The sequence below is a fragment of the Camelus bactrianus genome, chromosome 9 (genome assembly GCF_048773025.1).
Source record: "Camelus bactrianus isolate YW-2024 breed Bactrian camel chromosome 9, ASM4877302v1, whole genome shotgun sequence".
Lineage (NCBI taxonomy): Eukaryota > Metazoa > Chordata > Mammalia > Artiodactyla > Camelidae > Camelus > Camelus bactrianus.
The window spans coordinates 10,671,760-10,692,120 of record NC_133547.1 but is presented as its reverse complement, the minus strand read 5'-3'; the positions used below and the strand labels follow the sequence as shown (position 1 = coordinate 10,692,120).

Genomic DNA, 20,361 nt, shown 5'->3' with positions numbered 1-20,361 from the left:
GCAGAGCAATCACCTCCCACACAAAGAGTGCCTTTCACAAAACAGGAAGCTGCCTCACAGCACCGACCTAGGCAAGGAAAAGAACCTAGAACTCAACAGGAGCCAGAATTAAGAGAGGAACCTGGAACCCAACCAGGACATGGGCTCAAAAATGAACTACCTGGCCAAACTGAACCTATGTCACAACAGAGATGGCAACAATCAGACCCTACAGCCCAGCCCATAGCTCCAGCCCAGGGAGCCAAATCCCCAAAGGGATCTTTGGCCCAGTGGCATTTTCTATCAAAACCAAAAGAACCATTCATACAGCAAATGGCCTCAGAGCAGAAGACACTTCTTGAATGGGTCACAGATTCAGGCACAGAATCAGATTTGAGGTCTTCCTTAGAGACTGATTCATCAGCCAAGAGGGATGGAACAGTGGCCCAGGGAATGAAGCTGGCCTTCAGGGGGAAACCTGGTTACGAAGTGATGTCAGGATTCGGTGGGATGCCAGTACCCAGGAAGAAAACCAGCAGCCAGAACCCCAGACACTACCGGAACACAGGTAAGTTTAGCTTCCAGGAAAGGAGCTTCCCAGGGATGGTCATTCATTCCCTCAAGAAGAACTAAGACCTCCAGAATGTCAGGTTAGCTGAGGTCCTCTCTCAACAGTCCTGCCAGACACAGGTCAACAGCCCCATTTGATAGAGGAGGGAGCTGAGGCCTAGAAAAGAAGGATTTTGCCTGAGGCCGGGCAGTTAGGGCTGGCCAAGCCAGGGTACTCAGCCAGGCTCTAACTCCTTCCCCTGCACCAGGCTGCCTTCCCCGCAGGGATCTGGGAGAAATCAAACAGAAGCTGTATGGGTCTCTGGGCGAGGGGCCAGTACTCATTCCTGGGTCCCAGAACTCTCTGAGCACCACTCTGGGATAGGCACTGGGTGGGCACCTGCACACATTGCTGAACGTGGACACTTACCTTCGGGCAGTTTCCACGCGGGGCAGGCCGAAAATCGGGCAGGAGCGACATTTGAGCTCTCTGGGTTGCCCAGTGGGCAGGAAGACACTTGTTTCTCTGACAGCCTTCCCCTCAGCCGAGGGGGAGTTCCAGTCCCGCCAGGACCATGGCCTCCTGTTATCATCTCAAGAAGGGGGAGCTGGGAGAGGGCGGGGGCTCCGCCAATGTCCAGGCAAGGTCAGGGCTGCGTTGGGGGAGAGTTGGGGGAGAGTTGGGGGAGCGTTGGGGGGAGCGGTGTGAGCGGGTCGTGGGCCCAAGACTCCGCTGGTGCCAGCACTCCTGCCCCTCCTCTGAGGCCGGCAGTGATGCCCGCCGGGTCCAGCCTCAGGCCTTGAACTCCTCCTCGAGACTCAATGGTCCTGCTCTGCACAAGGGGGGCACGCAAGTTCTAGCCACGGAAGGTGGGTGACGGTGGTATAGCCTGAGGCGGGGAAAACAATGCAGCCCCAATCCAGAAACTGAGGCGCTGTGAGGCCAGCTAGTCCAAAGACTGGTAATGCAGGTCTCAGCCCAGAGGCCTGTGCCCCCCGGAAGGGCTAGGACTGAGGAGAGCGTCGTTTGTGTCTCTCAGTGCTAGGGCTGGTCATGTGCTTTGGAGGGCGGACAGGAGGGGCGGGGTGGGAAGAGAGGATTCCAGATCTGCTATTTCCGGCCTTGACGGTGTACAGCCGTTTCTCTAGGCCTCCCGAACCCAGTCTCAAGGGACGCCCTCAACGCAGCGCCGCCACAACCAAAGCCGCCTCTCCCCGAGCTCCCAGATTCAGTTGAGTGTGTGCGCATGCGCGAGCCTCGAGCATCCTGTTTCCCGCCTTTACCCAGGCACGCGCAGTTCCCGCAGTTGCCGCGGCCGCCTCTCCTCCCTGCGGACCTGTGCGAAGTTTGGCTCTAGTGCGCAGGCGCCAAGCACGCTACAACACGCCCCCCCCCCCCAACCTTCCATTCTTGCGGGGAGGAACAGGACAGAGAAAAGAACCCCAAGAAAGGGAGCAATAGGAGAACTAGAAGATAAGGCAGGGAGGAAAGGCGGGGCTACGTTCTCCAACGGCTCGCTAGCAGAGCCACGCCTCCTGACCTGCCGCTCTTCCCTGTTTTAAATTGCCGGAGGACCTGGACCCATCCCCGGCCCCGAGGCAGAGGCTAAGTGGCACCCCGCTCAACAACTCCTGCGGGCGGGCCGTATGCTTTCTTGACGATCCCTACTTGGGAAGGTGAGTGGGAAGACGAGGATGACAACCAACACGTGACAACCTCGGGGGGGATTCCTTGCTGGGGGACTTCTCGAGATTCCCCTTCTAGTTCGGCCCGCATACCGTTTTCGGCACCTCCAGGGCTGCATTTTGTTAGTCGCGGGCCCTTTAATGCGAGTGAGGGGGCGGGGCCATGCTGTAGGTCCTGGCTGCGGGCGCGGGGCTGGGCAGTGGAGCTTGGCCCGCCTTGCTCAGGGGGCGGGCCTCAGGAGTAAGTCTGGGATTGGGTGGCATGGGGGCCCGACACTGTTGCTTAGCGAGGATTGGCCCTCGGGGCGGGGACTGGCGGCTAGAATTGGCCCCGGGGCCGGGACCGCGGAAAATTGATGGAATCGGCCAGAGAAACGAGGCCCTCGGAGGCCGCTGGGGCCCCGGCCTCGAAGAGGGTTCAAGAGAGGTCCAAAAGTCACAGGCACCGGCGGTGGCGAAAAGGCAAAGCCAAAGGTGAGAGAGTAGGGGCTGGCAGTAGCCCGGCAGGAACCCTAGACATCCCATGGGAAACTGAGGGACAGAGTGGACTGACCCTGTGCCAAGAGAAGCGAGAAACCGGTGGACTGGCTCCTTGCCGCCCTGCGAGGGGGAAAGGGGTTACAGGGATAATCCATTGTGAAAAAGGGGTGATGTGAGAGGGAAATACCCCCAGCAGATAAACTATTGGACGCCCCAGTATTGTACTGGGAGGAGAATCCAGAATGTGAGTATCCAGGACCAGGATCTGCGCTTTTCCGCCGTATTCATTCTGTGGCCGTAAGCAGCTCTTGCCTCGTGTTTTCAACATGGGAAATGGTTGAAGCGCCGATTTTCAGGTCTCTGGCACTCTTGAGACAGTAATGGGGAAGAGGTTTAGAAGCTGCTGTCCAAACAGGAATTGTAGGGGTGAGTTAGGGGGAGCTAGGAGGAAGGAGTGCCCCACAGTGGGGAATGCCTGGCCCAGAGAAGGGGTGCAGTACAGCTCAAAACATTCCTGTCCCATCGTCCCTCATTCAGTATGTTCACGCATTCATTGTCAGTCCACCTACTTCAGCCTGGCCTCCTAATTTCCTGACACCTACTACTAGGACTACTCCTTGGACAGCCTAACCATGGCTTGGGAGAAGGAAGGCTGTCACCTGGGTTCCCTAGGGCGTCACATTTACAGATCTCAGCAGGCTGGAGAAACACTGACAGACCAACAGAGATGCTGCAAGCCTCAGGCAGAGGCATACACTAACTCCTTGATGGATTAGGAGAATATGTCAGTCCAAGCAAGAACCCTATAGGAAGTTCCTGTGCAGGAAAGAAACTGACCCAGCTCCTGGGCTGAGAGACCCCAAACTCATCATCCTCCCAGCCACAAACTTTATCATTAGCCAAGGATAGAACTGGAGTTGGCTCCAGATACACACACTCAGGCTCAGACAGGCTCAGAGCTCATACTGGGGCCTGAGGGCATTCCCTGTCACACTGCAAGACACAGCCTCACAAACAGGACAGGGTACCAGAGTACCCATGGTAAAGAAATGGGCCTTCAAGACCTGGTTCCTCTGGCTATAAGGAGTGGTACACTGAACAATAGGCTCCCTCCTTCCCTGCCTCAACTTTCTGAGCTATAAAATGGGCATAATGATAGGAGTGCCTATCATTAGGCCACTGTGAGGTTTCGATGAGTGTAGTAGTGTTTGGCGCTGTCACACAGCAAGCCCTCAGGAGGGGTGGAGGTTATCATTACTGTTACTCCCAACTAGACAGTGAGTGCCCTGAGATCAGGGCTGTGTCTGCTTTGTTAACCCTACAACTGTACAGCCAGGTATGCCAGGAATATATTTATTCAATTAATCAGTGCAGGAATGCATGGACTGCAATGTGGGGATAAGAATAATCGTGTTGCCTTTAGGCTTGCTGTGAGGAGTTAGAATCCTCTTGGCTAGGGGTCCCTGCATGGACTGAGCCAGTCCTACTCACAAACCCATGGGCCTACCTACTCACAAAGGCTCAATCCCCCAAGATCCTAGATTCTCCTGTCATTTCCTGAAGCCCTATCCTGGTACAGGCCTCTGTTGAGTGAATCAGACCCCACCCCTGCCCCAGGGGCATCTAGGCTGGCTGGAGCAATCCTACTCATCAGTTTCATCTTGCCAGTAACAGATGACACTACTGTTATTATGATCACCCCATTTCACAGATGACGACACTGAGGCTCTCAGGGACTGAGCGCACTTAGGCTTTCTTACCTGACCAGTGAGGGCAGGGAGGTAGCCACCCCCAGCCTCCTGAAGGCAGGAAGTGTGTGAGACCAAAACTGCTGTGTGCTCCAACCTTGATTCTGGACCCGAAATTCTCCAGTCACACAGATTCATTCAGTAGACATTCAACAAATCCACACCCGTACCAGGCTGGACTCTCATCGGTGAGGACAGACTCATGTTTGAGCTGGGGATACAGACATTAATAAATATCCCACAAATCAGATATAATTATCTGACTATCTGAGTTTTCTCATATGCCAAACTGTGTTGAAGAGAGAATCCTGGTAAAATATAAGAGGGAGGCTTCCCAAGGAGGTGACATTGGACCCAAAGATGAGCTAGGGTTGACTGTGGGGCAAAAGGGACACCATGGGCAGAGAGGACAGCCCAGGCAGAACCGTGAGGCCCAAGGACGTGGTACCTTACAGCATGAAGGAAGCTGAGCGGGAGGGGGTGGGGAGGAGCCCACAGAGGGCCCAGATGGGACCTGGTTTGCAAGGCCATGTCCAGGATTTGGGGCTTTATCCTGAGAGCAAGAGAGTATTGAAGGGTTGGGAGTGTGTGGCCAGGTTTAAGTTTTAGAAAGATCCTCTGGCTGCTATGTGGAAAAGACATGGAGGGGGCAAAAGCAGACACACAGCAACAGTCGGTACTATCATCTAGAGGAGGGAGCAATGGAGGTGGGAGAAGGGCGAGGTCCCAGTGCTTTCTATGGGGGCAGGGGGAACAGGATTTCCTGATGGATTGGATGGGAGTGGGAGGTGGCCAGGATGATGCCCTGGGTTCCGGCTGGAGCAAATGGGAAGTGATGGGTACCATACACGCATGCACACACACATGCGGGCACACAGAGACAAGATATATATCCATATACATACAAACATGCCCACACAATCTCACAGGCCAAGAGAAATAGAGATACAGAAACACTCACAGGTTGAGAAACACACATAAGCAGTGACACTTGTATGCAAACATGCCTACAGACATACTGAGAAACATAAAAACACAGAGACTGAGAAAAAATGTGGACACCCACAAACCCAGGCTGGGACCAACGCTAGGCATGACAGGTACCTTCATGCGAACGCACATCCATGTGAACCTCAAAGACACACTCACACTTGCCCACCCAGAAAGCCCAGAGCTGATACATGACAGGGAGAAGGAGCAACACCGATACACACAAAAACACAGCAGAGAAGCTGCACCATCCTTGCTGGCTTGTTGACCCTGAGCAGTATGTCATCTCTCCACATCTCAGTTTTTTCATCTGCCAAAAGGGGTGACAATGGCCCCCACCTCACAGTTTGTGGGGAGGATGAAACGAGTTACCTCACACAAAGCTCAGGGAGAGAGCAGTGCCTGGCACACAGCGGTCTTAGAGCAGCTTTTGCTCTTTCATGCAGACACACTCAGGGATTGGGCCACAGTCACTGCCCCCTTGCCTGCATCTGCCTCCAGGCCTTTCCCCATCTAAAGGCCTTGCCCCTTCCAGGGCCCAGACCTGGCCCTTCCTCCATTCTCCCCCCTCTTCCTTCCCCACCTCCGTTCTCTCTCCTGCTTAGTCCCCAGGGACCAAAATCCAGGCCAGGTCCACTTGTCCTGTGACTCTTTAGGGCAAAGGGCTGGTACCCAGACGGCAGGACCCTCAGCCCTCCCTCTGCCCCAGTCCTCGCTAGAGGCCCTCGTGGCCTGTCCCTGCCCCAGTGCCCTCTGCCTCGGATTCTTGGCAAGTTTCTGGCAACCTCAACATCCCATCCTCCCCACTTCTCCCAGCCAAGCCCTCAAGGGAGATGCCTGGAACAGGGCAAAGGGCAGCACCTGGGCTCCAGCCTCTTTCCCACTGCTTTGTGCAGGTCTCTTGTTCTGTCCAGGTCTCCTGTGCCCTCATCTTCAATAAAGAGCCCTACCCCATAGACAGGAAATAAATGACAGCTGCTTTACAAAATGGGAAACCGAAGCCATGCAAAAAATACCAAGCTGGCCTAGGCACATACAAGGGCCTAATCTAGTGTCAGATCCAGAAAGCAAACAGTGCAAATGGTAAATTATATATTATAGTATGTTACATGGAAAAATGACCCAACACATCTCTCAGTGGGGCCAAGCGAGAACCACAAAGCAAACCATAGGCAGAAATGCCTCTGTGGGGTACTGCTTACAAAGATCATTTCCAGCCCTCAGTGGACAGGATGGCCAAGTACCGTTTCCAGATGTGGAAACCAAGCTCGTTGAGGATCACCTGGTGAGTGGCTTAGGCCAGTGTTCTGTTGTCACAGCCACCAAGCTTAGAGCTGCCTCCAGAGGCCTCTGTCTATCCATCTGTCTGTCGGTCCTGGGGTGATCCTCTCCCAAACTCCCATCCAGCCCCTCTTGCCTCCACTCTGACTTTTCACTTTCCTTCCTTCTTCAAAGATTTACTAGGCCCCATGATGGATCCTGGGGCCACCCCATACCCCCATGGGGATAACATCTGAGGCAGAGCCACAGAGGTGGATTCACCTACAGCCAAGCAAATGACACTGAGGCCTAAGGACCTCTCATTGCACAGGCCCCTTCCAAGACCCTGTACCTAATTTTGGACTTGTGATTTTCTATTCTTTTTCCAAAAGAGCCCAACCTCCACTTGTAAAAGCTTCACAGCTCCATGATGCCTGGTTCTGCCCCAAGAGAGAGATAAACCTTGTTACAAACATATAAACAAACAAATGGAAAATTGCAAATATGTAAAATTCTAGGCAGAAGAACAACTTCCATATGATGGCAGAAAGCAGCGGTGTGGGTGGGGCGCATCTTAGATGAGAAGGAGCAGTTATACAGTGCCTCCTGGAGGAGGTAAGAAACTTAGTCCTGAAGGGTGAGAAAGAGCTGGCCAAGCAAGGAGCATGTGGAATAAATAACAAAGGTGAAATGTCTCTGAGCTTTGGTTTCCCATATGTGAGGTGAGGATGACAGTCACGCACGGCAGGATGGGCTGGAAGGTTAAGTGGCAGGTACAGGGTGCCAGGTGTGGAAACACCACACAGTAGGTCCCGTGGCTCAGGCCCCTCGCTGAGCTTGGCACTGCCCTTAATCGGCTTTTGTCCTCCTGGGAGGGACAGGCAGGGTTGACTCCCCCCTCCTCTCCCCCTAACAGCTGGGGCCGGCTGTGCCATGGCAAGCCTGGGGGCGGGAGCTGAGATCACGGGGTTTTTGCTCCCTGAAACCACCCTGGGGAGAAGGAGGGCAGCCAGGCTGGGCAAGAGGGCACACTTTGTTCAAGACCAGGGTGAGACTCCTGGGTCCAAGGGAGGAGGGGACAGGGGGACTGGATGCCTCAGCTTCTAACTGTTGAGGGGACTAGGAGTCTGGACTCCTGGAACTGAGGGAGGAGGGTCTTGGGGGACAAAACTCCAGAGTTCAAAGGCAGAGGAGGCTGGGACAATGACAGGGAGCAGGTGGAGGGGGCAGTGAGTTGGGCCCCATGCTCTGTTTACAGCACGTGGTTCTCTCTGTCCTTTCTGGGTGGGAGGAGGAGCTGGTGGCCACACCCTGAGCTGGCTGGGCCCCTCCCTAGGGTTATCGCCCCAGGCTGCAACTGGCACTAGCCACAATCCTCAGTCCCAGCTCTGAAGAGGCCTGGGGTGGGTGAGTTCACGGCTAGCTGACAGACAGGAATAGCCGCTGCCAAGCTCCAGGGCCTGGGAGAAGAGACACTTTTTTCTGAAGGATCAGGGGACCATTGACTTGGGAGCCTAGCAAGGGGCTGGGTGGGCTTCGGAGGGGAAGCAGAGGGCAACATCCCCACCGAAGTAGCAAGAACAGCTTGTGCAGAACTTGGTGGTGACAGGACAGGGATCCCGGAGGGAAGATCACCAGGGACCCTGAAGTGTGGGGAGTCAGGCCTAGTCCAGGGCAACTTTTTAAAGGCCAGAGCTAGAGGCCTAGCCTCCAGAGCCCTGGAACAAGACCAGCAAAAGTAACAGCTCTGGACCCAGAGATCTGGGTCTGACTTCTGCTCTGCCGCTTTTAATGCAACCTTCAGCTCCTTACTTAACACCTCTCGGCCTCAGTTTTCCTCTCTTGAGTAATAGGAATGCTCCTAATAATAGATGAATCATGAACCGATGAAGTCTGGGTCTCAGAGGGTTAGTGAGGACTAAACGAGCAAACGCACAGAAAGCTCTTAGCATATGGTCTAGCGCAGAACGAGCTCAAGGTTAACAGCAGGGAGGAATATCATTTCTAGGCAAGGAGCTGGTCCTTGCAAGCTAAGCCAAGTAGATAGGCCTGAAGGCCAGGGAACCCAGCTGGGGGAAGAGTGGGACTGAGTTTAGGAGCACCCACAGAGGAAGAGGGAAGGAGTTGGAAGGGATCCCACAGCTAAACTGGAGGGACTGGGAAGGGGCAGGAGTGACTCCTCACTTATAGTAAGGCTAGAATTATGAACTCCTGGGTTCAGGAAGAAAACCGGGCTTGGGACCAGGGACCTGGAATGCCACCCAATGAATGGGAATGGGTGGGTTGAGGGTTGAACTGTCCCAAATATTGCAGAGGGCAAGGGCCTATGGGCAACATCTGGGGCCTGAGAAGGAGGTGTGATGGGGGCCTGATCTCCTGGTCCTAAGAGAAGGGACCAACTGGGGATCCAGATTGCTCAGAACCTAGGAGTCCAGAGCTCAGAAAAATAAATGGAGACAGATGCCTGAACTTGGGTCCCTGGAAGGAGAAACAGGGCTACATAGACTCCTGGGCTGTAGGATAGATGCTGGAGCAAGGGAACAGGGACTCCTAGAGCCTAAAGAAGAAGGTTCTGGGGCCTGGACTCCTGGGTCTCAGGAAGGCGAGGTTTGAGGGATCAAACTCAGCTCTTGAGGGAGAAAGAGTCCAGGTACCTGGATTCGTGGGTCCCAAGGAAGGAATAGGCTTGGGCCAGAGACTCCATCCTTGGGTCTGAAGGAGGAGACCGTGGTCTGACGTGTGGGTCTGAGGGAGCAGGAGGGTAGAGCTTGGACCCCAGGGCCCAGCTGAGCAAGGGGTGATCCAGCCCTGCTTTAACGTGCCTCCCGATCTGCCTGCAGCCTCGCGGCTCATACACAGCATGGACCTGCGCACAATGACACAGTCACTGGTGACCCTGGCAGAGGACAACATGGCCTTCTTCTCCAGCCAAGGCCCTGGGGAGACAGCACGGCGGCTGTCAGGCGTCTTTGCGGGTGTTCGGGAACAAGCGCTGGGGCTGGAGCCGGCCCTGGGCCGCCTGCTGAGCGTGGCACACCTCTTCGACCTGGACGCAGAGACGCCGGCCAACGGGTACCGCAGCCTGGTACACACGGCCCGCTGCTGCCTGGCGCACCTGCTGCACAAATCACGCTACGTGGCCTCCAACCGCCGCAGCATCTTCTTCCGCGCCAGCCACAACCTGGCCGAGCTCGAGGCCTACCTGGCCGCTCTCACCCAGCTCCGTGCTCTGGCCTACTATGCCCAGCACCTGCTGGCCACCAACCGGCCTGGGAGGCTCTTCTTTGAGGGCGACGAGGGGGTCACAGCCGACTTCCTGCGTGAGTACGTCACTCTGCACAAGGGCTGTTTCTACGGCCGCTGTCTGGGCTTCCAGGTGAGCCCCCTGCCCTGTCCCTCTGGGCCCACAGTGAAGGCACCTGGTGGGCCCCAACCTGGCCCAGTAGTATAGTAGAGTAATTACAATGGTCTGTGTTACTGGATTCAGCAAACAGATGCAGGGAGGGGAAGCTGTCTGGGACTCAGACAGCACTTGCACAGAGGGTCTCAAATTTGTGGCCCCTTGGCCAAACCCACCATGCAGAGAGGAATCTTTAACTTGCATAGCTTCTTGCACCGGCATCCTCACTGCTCTCTATAGTCGTAAACTCAGGAGATTCATTCATTCTTCTATGTGACCTGTGTCTAGCCCTTGAATTCATTTGAGAACCTCTAGGAGAACAGCCAGTATTGTTTTGTTCTTAAGGCCTGTTTGTAAGAACATGCCCCATTTAGTCATCCCCACAGAAGGCCTGGCAGGCAGAGAAGAAGGGTGCTAGCCCCATTTTACAGAGGTTTAAGGGGAGGGGGCACCTGGCTGCTCACCTGGACCCAGGTCAGCCTGGGCAAATCAATTCAACTAAAGTATTGCAGAATTCAGACTTTCAGGCTGAGGGAGAGCCAGGGAACATATCCAAGTTGGTGACAGGGAGGAAGAAGTGGTTGTGGCCCCTCTCCTCCATGAACCAGGGCCCTGAACCCCAGCTGCAGGCCTTCTCTGCCCACCCCAAACCACCCTCAGGGAGACACAGCTCAGATCAGCACTGAGAAGGGGCCTTCAGACTCACAGGAAAAGTAGTTTGAGGACCCAGAGAATTTGGGGGCCCTTGGGGCACCAGGCTCAGAGCCAAGGTTCACCTTGCCCCTGTCTGGGGTCAGTGTTGGGTCCACCAGACGCCAGACACATCTGGGAACCGCAGCAGGAGCATCTGGAGCTGTGTGACCCTGTATCCCTTCAGGCCCTCTCTGGGCCCCTGCCCACCTCAATGACACCTGAGCTGGGCAGTCTCTCAGACTCCATCCCACCTCAATTTTCTCTGCTTTCTTGCGGAGCCATCTGTCCTCACCAACCCAGCCTGTGTGTTCCTGGGAACTTCCCTTCACCTAAGCTGAATCCACAAATATTGATCAGCCGAGCTGGGCCAGCCTGCTCCTCCCTGCGTCCTGGCCATGCCTTGGAAGCTCAAGAGTGAGATCCTGGGGCCACCCAAGCCAGCATGCCAGCCCCAAGGACCAGCCCCACTGTGCTCTCTGGCCCACTGGGCCCCCGGCCAGGGGCAGGGCCATGCCTGACAGCTATTCTCTGAGGGCCCAGCTATGCCATGTTGCAGGACAGCCTCCCCCCTGTAAAATGTCAGCCCCGGAGGACAGAGGCCTCTGTCTAGGTCTCGCTCAGCTCCTGCTCCAACCCAGTGCCTAGCCTGCAGTAGGACCTAGGCCAGTATTTGTTGAACAGAAGAACCCCGCTGGCCTCTTGCCCAGCCTCCTGTGGCTTTTTTTCTCTGATCTGGTCTCACTATTGTCTTTTCTTAGCTGCCTGACTCCTCTCTCAGATGCTGGGTCTCCCCACCATTTGACTGTCTTTCTGCCTCAAGATCTCTGGCCCTGTTTCCGACCATCCCATTTCTGTCTTCCTACCACCCCTTAATCGGCCCCCACTTCCTGCCTCACCTCATCTCTGTCCTCGCTGAGTGTCAGGAACCCCTGCATCATCCTTCTCCCAGCTCACACCCTCTGTGACTCCATCCACATCTAGAATAAATCCAAATCCTCAGGCCTCACATGAGCCCCTTTGCTTCTCTGACCTCACCCTTTGCCCCTGTCCCGTGGCTCACTCTGCTCCAGCCATGCATCATCCACACCGAGCACAGACCCACCTCAGAGCTTTGCAGGTGTTGTGCCTTCTACAGGGAACAGCCTTCCCTCCCTTCATTCCGATCCCTCCTAAAGTTCCCCCTGGAGAACCATGTCATCACTCTGTCCCCTCCACCTACCATCTTTTCAAACATTCATCATTCCTTGACATTACATGGCACGTCTTTATTTGAGTATTGTCTGTCTTTCTGACATCAGCTCGATGAAGGTGCCTAGAACAGTGCCTGGCACACAGTGGGAATTCACTAATCGTTTGCTGAAGGACCACATCTCCCCCCTAACCTCATGCCGCTGCCCCTCACTCCTGCCTGCTGCCCCTGGTCCCTGACTTGGCGGCATCTCTCCACAGTTCACGCCCGCCATCCGGCCATTCCTGCAGACCATCTCCATCGGGCTGGTGTCCTTCGGGGAGCACTACAAACGCAATGAAACGGGCCTTGGTGAGTCCCTGCAGGGCCCTGCCAGCAGCCTCCCCTCCCCTCCTGCCCCTACTCTGCACCACTGCCCCAGCAAGGCTGCCAGGAGCTCCCTGACACCCCTCTTGATCCCTAGGTGTGACAGCCAGCTCCCTCTTCACCAGCGGCCGCTTTGCCATTGACCCAGAGCTGCGTGGGGCTGAGTTTGAGCGGATCATACAGAACCTGGATGTGCACTTCTGGAAAGCCTTCTGGAATATCACTGAGATCGAGGTGCTATCGGTGAGCGTGGACTGCATTGAGGGCTCCAACCTGGTACAAGATGGGGATACTGAGGCCCAGAGACACATCTCAGGCCTCTGCAGTGTTCCAGGCCCAGGGGCAGCACAGGAGGGAAAAGACTGGAGTTCCGAGGGGTGGCATGAGGGGAACCCCTGCCAGCAGCTCCTCCCAGCACCCTTTCTGTTCCCTCCCACCAGTCTCTAGCAAACATGGCATCAGCCACCGTGAGGGTAAGCCGCCTGCTCAGCCTGCCCCCCAAGGCCTTTGAAATGCCGCTGACTGCTGACCCCAAGCTCATGGTCACCATCTCACCCCCACTGGCCCACACAGGCCCCGGGCCCGTCCTCGTCAGGCTCATCTCCTATGACCTGCGTGAAGGACAGGTAGGGCCCCTGCCCCAGCCAGAACAAGTACAGAGCTGAGGACATGGAGGCACCTTCCCCACATGTCCGCCTGCCTCACTGCTCACACCTGCCCCACTTCCTGTGTGTCTGCCGCCCACACCTCACCCACCTCCTCCTTCCTCATCCCCAGGACAGTGAGGAGCTCAGCAGCCTGGTGAGGTCCGAGGGCCCCAGGAGCCTGGAGCTGCGGCCACGCCCCCAGCAAGCACCCCGCTCAAGGTCCCTGGTAGTGCACATCCATGGCGGCGGCTTCGTGGCCCAGACCTCCAAATCCCATGAGCCTTACCTCAAGAGCTGGGCCCAGGAGCTGGGGACCCCCATCCTCTCCATCGACTACTCCCTGGCCCCCGAGGCCCCCTTCCCCCGTGCGCTGGAGGAGTGCTTCTACGCCTACTGCTGGGCCGTCAAGCACTGTGCCCTCCTAGGTGAGCCCACGCCCCTCACTGCCACCTGCTCCCTGGTCCTACCCCAGCCTGCTTCAGCCCCCACCCCGTCGTGTAGGAGGAATGAGCCAACTAGTTGCTCAAGCCTCAGGCCTGCACACCCTGCCTCCCCTTCCATCTCCTAACACTGAGCCCTCTGCTACACGTTCACCCCTGCTTGTCCCCCACCCACACCTCCATCCTGCCTCCATGCTCCCCACAGTGCCCCAGTGCTCCCCCCTTCCATCTCAACCAGTTCTTCCTTCTGCCTCCTGCTCCCCGACTCCAGCCCTGACACTCCATCCCCCGACCTCCCCATGTCCTCTGACCTTTTCTTCCCTCCTCCCGTTTCTCTACCCACTGCTGTCCTGCACTGCCAGCCACCTGGCCTTGCTCCAGCCCTTTCTTCCAGCCTCTCTGACTTCCCTCTTCCAACATCTTGGGAGGCACAGAGCAGGATGAGGCCATGCCTCAGGGCCCTTCCATGCTGTCAGCCTGAACCCTGGCTTCCATCTTCTGGCCTCAATGATTCTCCCTCCTGAAATGGGCCCTTGGTCTCCCCTCTCCTGCCTCCCATCCTCCTTGCTTCTGATCTCCAGCCTCCCAAGCTTCCCCAGAGCTTCCTGATCTCCAGGGCTCTCAATGTCCTAAGCCTGCCCGATCCTCTGACCACTAAACCTCAAATGGGTCCAAATCTCTGCCTCAGTTTACCAGTCTTTAAAATTGCAGTTGGTTAGACCCTGGGGTTGGGCCCCTCACACCCAACCTCTGAGACCCCAATGCTTCTGATGCAAAGCTCCAGTTCCTCCCTGCCAGGCTTGACCAAGCCCCCATCCAAACCAGGCTCAACAGGTGAGCGGATATGCCTCGCAGGAGACAGTGCTGGCGGAAACCTCTGCTTCACTGTGTCCCTTCGGGCAGCCGCCTATGGAGTACGGGTCCCAGATGGCATCATGGCAGCCTACCCGGCCACAATGCTGCAGTCTACCGCCTCTCCCTCCCGCCTCCTAAGCCTCATGGACCCCCTGTTGCCCCTCAGCGTGCTCTCCAAGTGTGTCAGCGCGTATGCTGGTTAGTCCCACACCCACAAACCTGGGGGCGTGGGGGTGCTTGGATGCCTGGGTCTTTTGGGGACAAGGGCTAGAGACCAGTGGTCTCCTTGAGTATGAAGGAGTCATCTCCTTGTTCCTACTGAAGCAATCAGAGGTCCTTAGGTCCCTGGGGACACAGATGCCTAAGGTTCTGGATGTTGAGACTGGACCCAGAAAGGGAAAAGACCAACTCAGCCCCCCACATACACTGACAGGTGGGGAGACAGAGGACCACTCTGACTCAGACCAGAAGGCACTGGGCATGATGGGGCTGGTGCGGCGGGACACAGCCCTGCTCTTCCGAGACCTCCGCCTGGGCGCCTCTTCATGGCTTAACTCCTTCCTGGAGCTGAGTGGGCACAAGTCCCACCCAAACTCAGTGCCCGTGGCAGGTGAGTGAAGCCCTTTCCTCACACGCCTATCCACGGTGACCAGGAGGGGCAGCCTGGTACCTCAAAAGCCCTGGGGAAAGAGAAGCGCTGGGCCCTGGAACCTCAGGGAAGCAGAGAGCACCCTCCTGGCTTTGCCCCGTATCTGTTCCAGGTCCCTACCACAAAGCCCTGATTTTCCACAATAAGCCACATCCTAGACATTCTAGGACTTCTGGTCCCCTGGGTCAGCTCAGAATCGCAGGAACTGTAAGATTCAGCTTTCCAAACAGCCTCTCCCAGAAAGGCACCCTGGGAAGTGACTCAAGGCCTACCACATGTCCTGATTTTCAGTCTCAATAATGCCATTAAAACCTTTGGTCCCTCAGATGGGAGCCCAGCCCTCCCATATTCTTCCCACACTTTTAACTGAGGAAATGGGAAATAACTCCTGCAGGGGCTGGCCTAGGAGCCTAGGATGGGGGCTCAGAAAACTGGACAGACCCCAGAAGTGGAGGAGATTCCCAGCCCTGAGTGAGAGGGAGAACCCTCAGGCAGCCAATCATCACTTTCTATGCAGGGATCTATTTTTATCCCCACTGTTTTCTAATATTTTAAGGATTTTTAAAGCACAGCCAACTCATTTCATGTCTCTGGCAAATCAACAGTATTTTCTGGGTAATAGGAACTGCACATTCAAAAGTAGATAGAGTTCCTATTATTCAGAAAATTATTCCAATTGAGTGTGTTTTAAATCCAGTTTTTAATTTTTGGATATTCGAATGGATGCAAATAAATACACCCCAAAACAATTAAAAGGGATTTGAATTTTAGGCACGTGGACCATTGGGCACTGGGGGTTTCCCTGTAGGAGAAAGGTGACAGGCGCAGACCCTGGAGGCACACATGCCAGTCTAGCTCCCTACTGTACCAGGTACTGGCTGGTTGCTGGCTGATGCGGGCAATTCACGGTATCTCTGAGCGTTGCTTTGCTCCTCTGTGAAACAGGTACAATAAGAATCCCTGCCTCATAAGGTTGTTTTAAGGACTGCACACACCTGTTTGTGCCAAGCACCCAGCACAATACCTGGCACACAGTAGGTGCTCTTAGGAGATGCCAGCCCCCTGACTGGCTGTGCCCTGTGATTTTAACTAACAGTTCTGTTCCAGGCACCCTCTGGGGCACAGAGCACCTGTGCAGTTATTCTCATATTGTCTTGCATTTTGCCTTCATGGATTTATAAAGACAAGTGAAAAACACTGAAAAATGTAAGGTCCTGGCTCTAGTAGTAAGCAGCATGGGTCTGATAAAAATGGTGGTGAGGCAGGCTGAAAGCACATCTTTAGTATCATTTGTGTACTTGCTTGTCTGGTCTTTCAAAGGAAAGGGAAAAACTGAAGAACACAAAGGAACTTTTAGGAGCAGATCTATCTCCAGGTGTGGGACCTCTGGGAATCTGACATGTCCTCAAGAATCTTTTTCGCTCCCTGTGAACAGAGCCTCCTTTCAAGCCATGTGGGCCTGCTCACTACTTTACTTTGATCCATTCACATCCTCTCTCAAGCAGCCATAAAAAGTTGACTGGGCCTCGTGCTGGGGCCAGGGAGGCGCCTGGTAATAAAGCATTAATGCTGATATATTATGACCTCCCTGGGGTAGTAGTACCTAAACCCAAATCTTATCCTGAGTCCTCCCCACCTCCTGTGAGGTAAGTACTATTTTATCCCCTGTGTACACAAGAGGAAATAGGCTCCCAGAGGTAAAGTGACTTGCACTTAACCTTCCCAGTCACCACACATATCCCTCCATTAGGACACAACTCCACCTCCAAGACATGTGACTCCTTCCACCTCCCCCTTGGAGTTGCAGCCTGGAACATGCATCCCCAGGAAAGGAGTCTAGGGGAACAATCTAGGCCTCCACAGCCCTAGGATGCAACTCCTCCACTGGCCACTGCTCTTCCCATGACCTTCCCTGACAGCCAACCACATACCCAAACACCAGAGCCAGGCTTTTCTGTGCCCTGGATGCCCCTTGACCCTGCTTCTCTGGCAGAACCAATGCGGCGCAGTGTGTCTGAAGCAGCACTGGCCCAGCCTGAGGGCCTACTGGGAACGGACTCTCTCAAGAGCCTGACGTTGCATGACCTGAGCCTAAGGGGCAGCTCTGAGACAGCGGACACCCCAGAGCTGTCACTGTCAGCAGAGACACTTGGCCCCTCCACACCCTCAGCCGTCAACTTCTTACTTGGGCCTGAGGATGCACCTGAAGAGGCTGAGGCCAGAGATGAGCCCAGAGAGCTGAGTACCAAGGACAGAGTCTGCAGTGTAGGCTCTGCCTTCCCTGAGGGTTTCCACCCAAGGCGCTCCAGCCAGGGCTCCATTCGGATGCCCCTCTACTCGTCGCCCATTGTCAAGAATCCCTTCATGTCACCGCTGCTGGCACCTGACAGCATGCTGCAGACCCTCCCACCCGTGCACATCGTGGTGAGTGTCAGACAGGGAAGGTGCACCTGGCAAGGAGCGGGGAGGGCCGAGTGCTGGTGCACCGGGGGAGCGGAGCTCCCGGAGCAGAGTCGGGCAAGAGGGAGAAAGCCCAGCTGAAAGGGGAAGTGTGCCACTCACAGTCTTGTTGAGTACCAAGGGTCAGTGACGCGCCGCTGGGCTTGGACAGTCGGGGAAGGGGTAAAGAGGGGGAGGTCTCTGGGGGAAGGGAGAAGCTAGGCAGAGGCCAAACTCATTGCCCAACTCTCTCCCCTTCCCACCTCCGTGTCTCCTGCCTTTATCCATCCCTATGTCCACATATTTCTCCCTCCCTGCGTTCATTTACCCTGTCCCTGTGCCCCATCCCCCGCCGCCCGCAGGCGTGCGCGCTGGACCCCATGCTGGACGACTCGGTCATGTTCGCGCGCCGGCTGCGCAGCCTGGGCCAGCCCGTGACGCTGCACGTGGTGGAGGACCTGCCGCACGGCTTCCTGAGCTTGGCGGCACTGTGCCGGGAGACGCGGCAGGCCGCGGCCGTCTGCGTGGAGCGCATCCGCCTGGTCCTCAACCCGCCGGGCCCCTCTGCGCCCACCACGCCGCTGGTCTGAGCCGCGGGACCGAGCTGGGCCACGCAGGGAGAGGGAGGGTGCGGGGGGCGACACTAAAGGCCTCTTGTACCCATCTGCACAGGGCTCCGTGGTCCATGCGCCTCGGGAAGGGTGGCGGGGACCCCAGCCAGGGGCTCCTGGCCCATGCCGCCCCTCCCGTGGGCCGGCCGGGGGTGGGGGATAAGCTGTGCCTTAAGTCGAGGGTACGGCAGGGTTGGGGGCGTCCCCGCATCCCGAAAGCTAAAACCTTGGGTTGGGAGAGGGGGGCGCACACAAACCAGTCTCCGAGACAGCTGGACCTGCACTCCACCACTGCCTTATGTTGCTGCGACCGCCGCCGGGGCGGGGCCTGGCCCTACCTAGCAGGTCGGTTTGATTTCGGTTGTTTTCTTTGTTGGTTTTCTTTTTTTTGTAAATAAAACTATTTAATTAGTTTGGCCTCTTGAAAATAGGGTGGGAGGGTTCGCCCACTAGGGGGCAGCGTCGAAAACCGAGAAACCTATCACTGGACAGCAGAAGGCTTTGGGAACAACGTCTGGGTACTGAGGAAGGAAGGGTCTGTGGATCTGGATTCTTAAGTGTGGAAGGCCAGGATCCCCCCCGCACTAACACAGACCCATCTGCCCCTCAGACTGAATCCAGGTAGACTGCCAGTGGACCCTGGCTTCTCAGCGACTCTCCTCTACAAACCCAGCCACAGCACCTACCAGGAAAACAAAGCCCCAACTCCCTAGAGAACTGAAGCAAAGCTAACAGGACACCAGAAACAAACTGGTCACCCAAAAATACTGGAACCTAAGCTCTGCCCAGCTGTGACAGTCACTCAGACCCTCATCCTTTGCAGGCCCTGGGTATGGAGCAGAGATTTCTATCCAGGCTAGGTTTCAAGGAGTCTCTGACCCTGGACTCAGGGAGGATGTAGGGAGAGACTCAGACACAGGTTGTCACAGTCCGTATGGGCTTCATCTGTGGTAGTCAGGGAAGGCTTCACATAGGCGGTGATCCAAGGATGAGTACAAGTTTGCTAAGCAGAGGAAACATGCAAGGTAGAGCAAACGCGCAGAGGTCAAGGCTTCTGCCTAGTCAGAAGTTCAGGTGCAAAACGGGGAGTGGTCTGAGGGGCCCGGAGTAGTCAGCAGCAGAACCTGAAGGGTCTTGGGTGCAATTTGGACTATAAATGAAAGGCAGTGGGAGCCACAGAAGGGCTTTGAGCAAGGGAGGGACAGGATCAGCTTGGGCACTGAAAGAGCCTACTGGGAAACTGGGCATTGGACTGAAAAGGGCAAGACTAGAGCCCTGGAAGCAAAAGAGGAGGCTGTGGACAGGTGTCAGCCGAGGTGGGCTGATGTGGGGTTCTAGAAGGTGAGCGGCCCAAATGAAAAAATGCACGAGGAGTTGCCATACCGCCGAACAGACTTCAGCAGGAGACACCATGGGGTTAACAACACTTTATTCTATTGCCACAGGGTGGTGCGCGTGCCTATGATGCACCTGTCCTGCTTTTTTTTAACCTGTTCTCTGCCAGCACATGCGCAATGTGAATTTCTTTGTTCATTAGGCTTACAGAATATCTCTAGCACATACGTACTTCTATTTTCTTTGTTATAAATCTTATATAATTAACACATGTGTACAGCCATTATTTACTGCATACTACAAACATGCTCTGATCGTGGCCTTGGGTCCCACGGCCTTAATTCATCTCAAGGCCAGCTCACAACAGGGAAGACAAGCCCTGAGCTGGGGCAGAAGCCATGAAGGTAGGGAGTAGAAGGAGGGGTGGAGTTCCCAGAGCCATAACTGAGGTTGGATAAATAGACTTATTGAGGGTGGAGCAGAGGTTACAGGAAAGCAAGGGGAGGAAGAAGACACCCAAGGCTGGACAGGTGGACAGTGAGATTCTTTACTGGGAGGAGGCTCAGGTGTGTGAGAGGGGCAGGGAGGTGCTGAGGGTTGTTTCTCACACAGATCAAAAGATTTTCATGAGACAATTCAAGTGGGGAAGAGGGGGAGAGAATCCAGGAGACAGGAGGGGTCAGGAGAGAAGGCTGGATGCTCACTTTTGGCTGCAGCTGAGGGACTAACTCTCCAGGAGGAGTGGGAAGGTGGGATGAGCAGAGGGCCAGGACAGAGAGAGCCCTGAGGACCATGGCTCCCAGTAAAAGAGTAGGCAGTGAAAGGTGAGTCCTGGAGGATTTTGAGGAGCAGTTGGAGAGGGAAGAAGCTAACTAGGAAAGAAGAGGATGTAAAGCAAACAGGTTTCAGGTGGGAGGAAGTGGTCTGTGGCAGATGAGGATTGAAATATTATCCGCAGGCCTCAGCAATGAGCCAGTGAGTCCTCACTGATCTTGTTCAGAGCCGTTGCAGGGCCATGGGAGGTGGGCAGCCAGATGTGGAGGGC

General features: G+C 55.6%; 1 protein-coding gene across 7 annotated transcripts; it reads left to right on the top strand.

Moving 5' to 3' along the window:
* The first annotated feature begins 2,063 nt into the window (after window positions 1–2,063).
* On the top strand, window positions 2,064–18,392 carry LIPE (lipase E, hormone sensitive type). Of its 7 annotated transcripts, none has more exons than XM_074369580.1 (10): window positions 2,064–2,205; window positions 9,533–10,068; window positions 12,235–12,325; window positions 12,438–12,583; window positions 12,781–12,966; window positions 13,118–13,412; window positions 14,253–14,480; window positions 14,716–14,892; window positions 16,925–17,355; window positions 17,733–18,392. In XM_074369580.1, the coding sequence occupies exons 2-10, from the start codon at window positions 9,553–9,555 to the stop codon at window positions 17,958–17,960; spliced, it is 2,298 nt and encodes a 765-aa protein (XP_074225681.1). In that variant the 5' UTR covers window positions 2,064–2,205; window positions 9,533–9,552; the 3' UTR covers window positions 17,961–18,392. The 7 variants fall into 7 exon arrangements, with proteins under 7 accessions (XP_074225681.1, XP_074225683.1, XP_074225677.1 ...); XM_074369576.1 differs by lacking the exon at window positions 2,064–2,205 and adding an exon at window positions 2,546–2,688; XM_074369578.1 differs by lacking the exon at window positions 2,064–2,205 and adding an exon at window positions 7,944–8,099.
* Window positions 18,393–20,361: the final 1,969 nt, after the last annotated feature.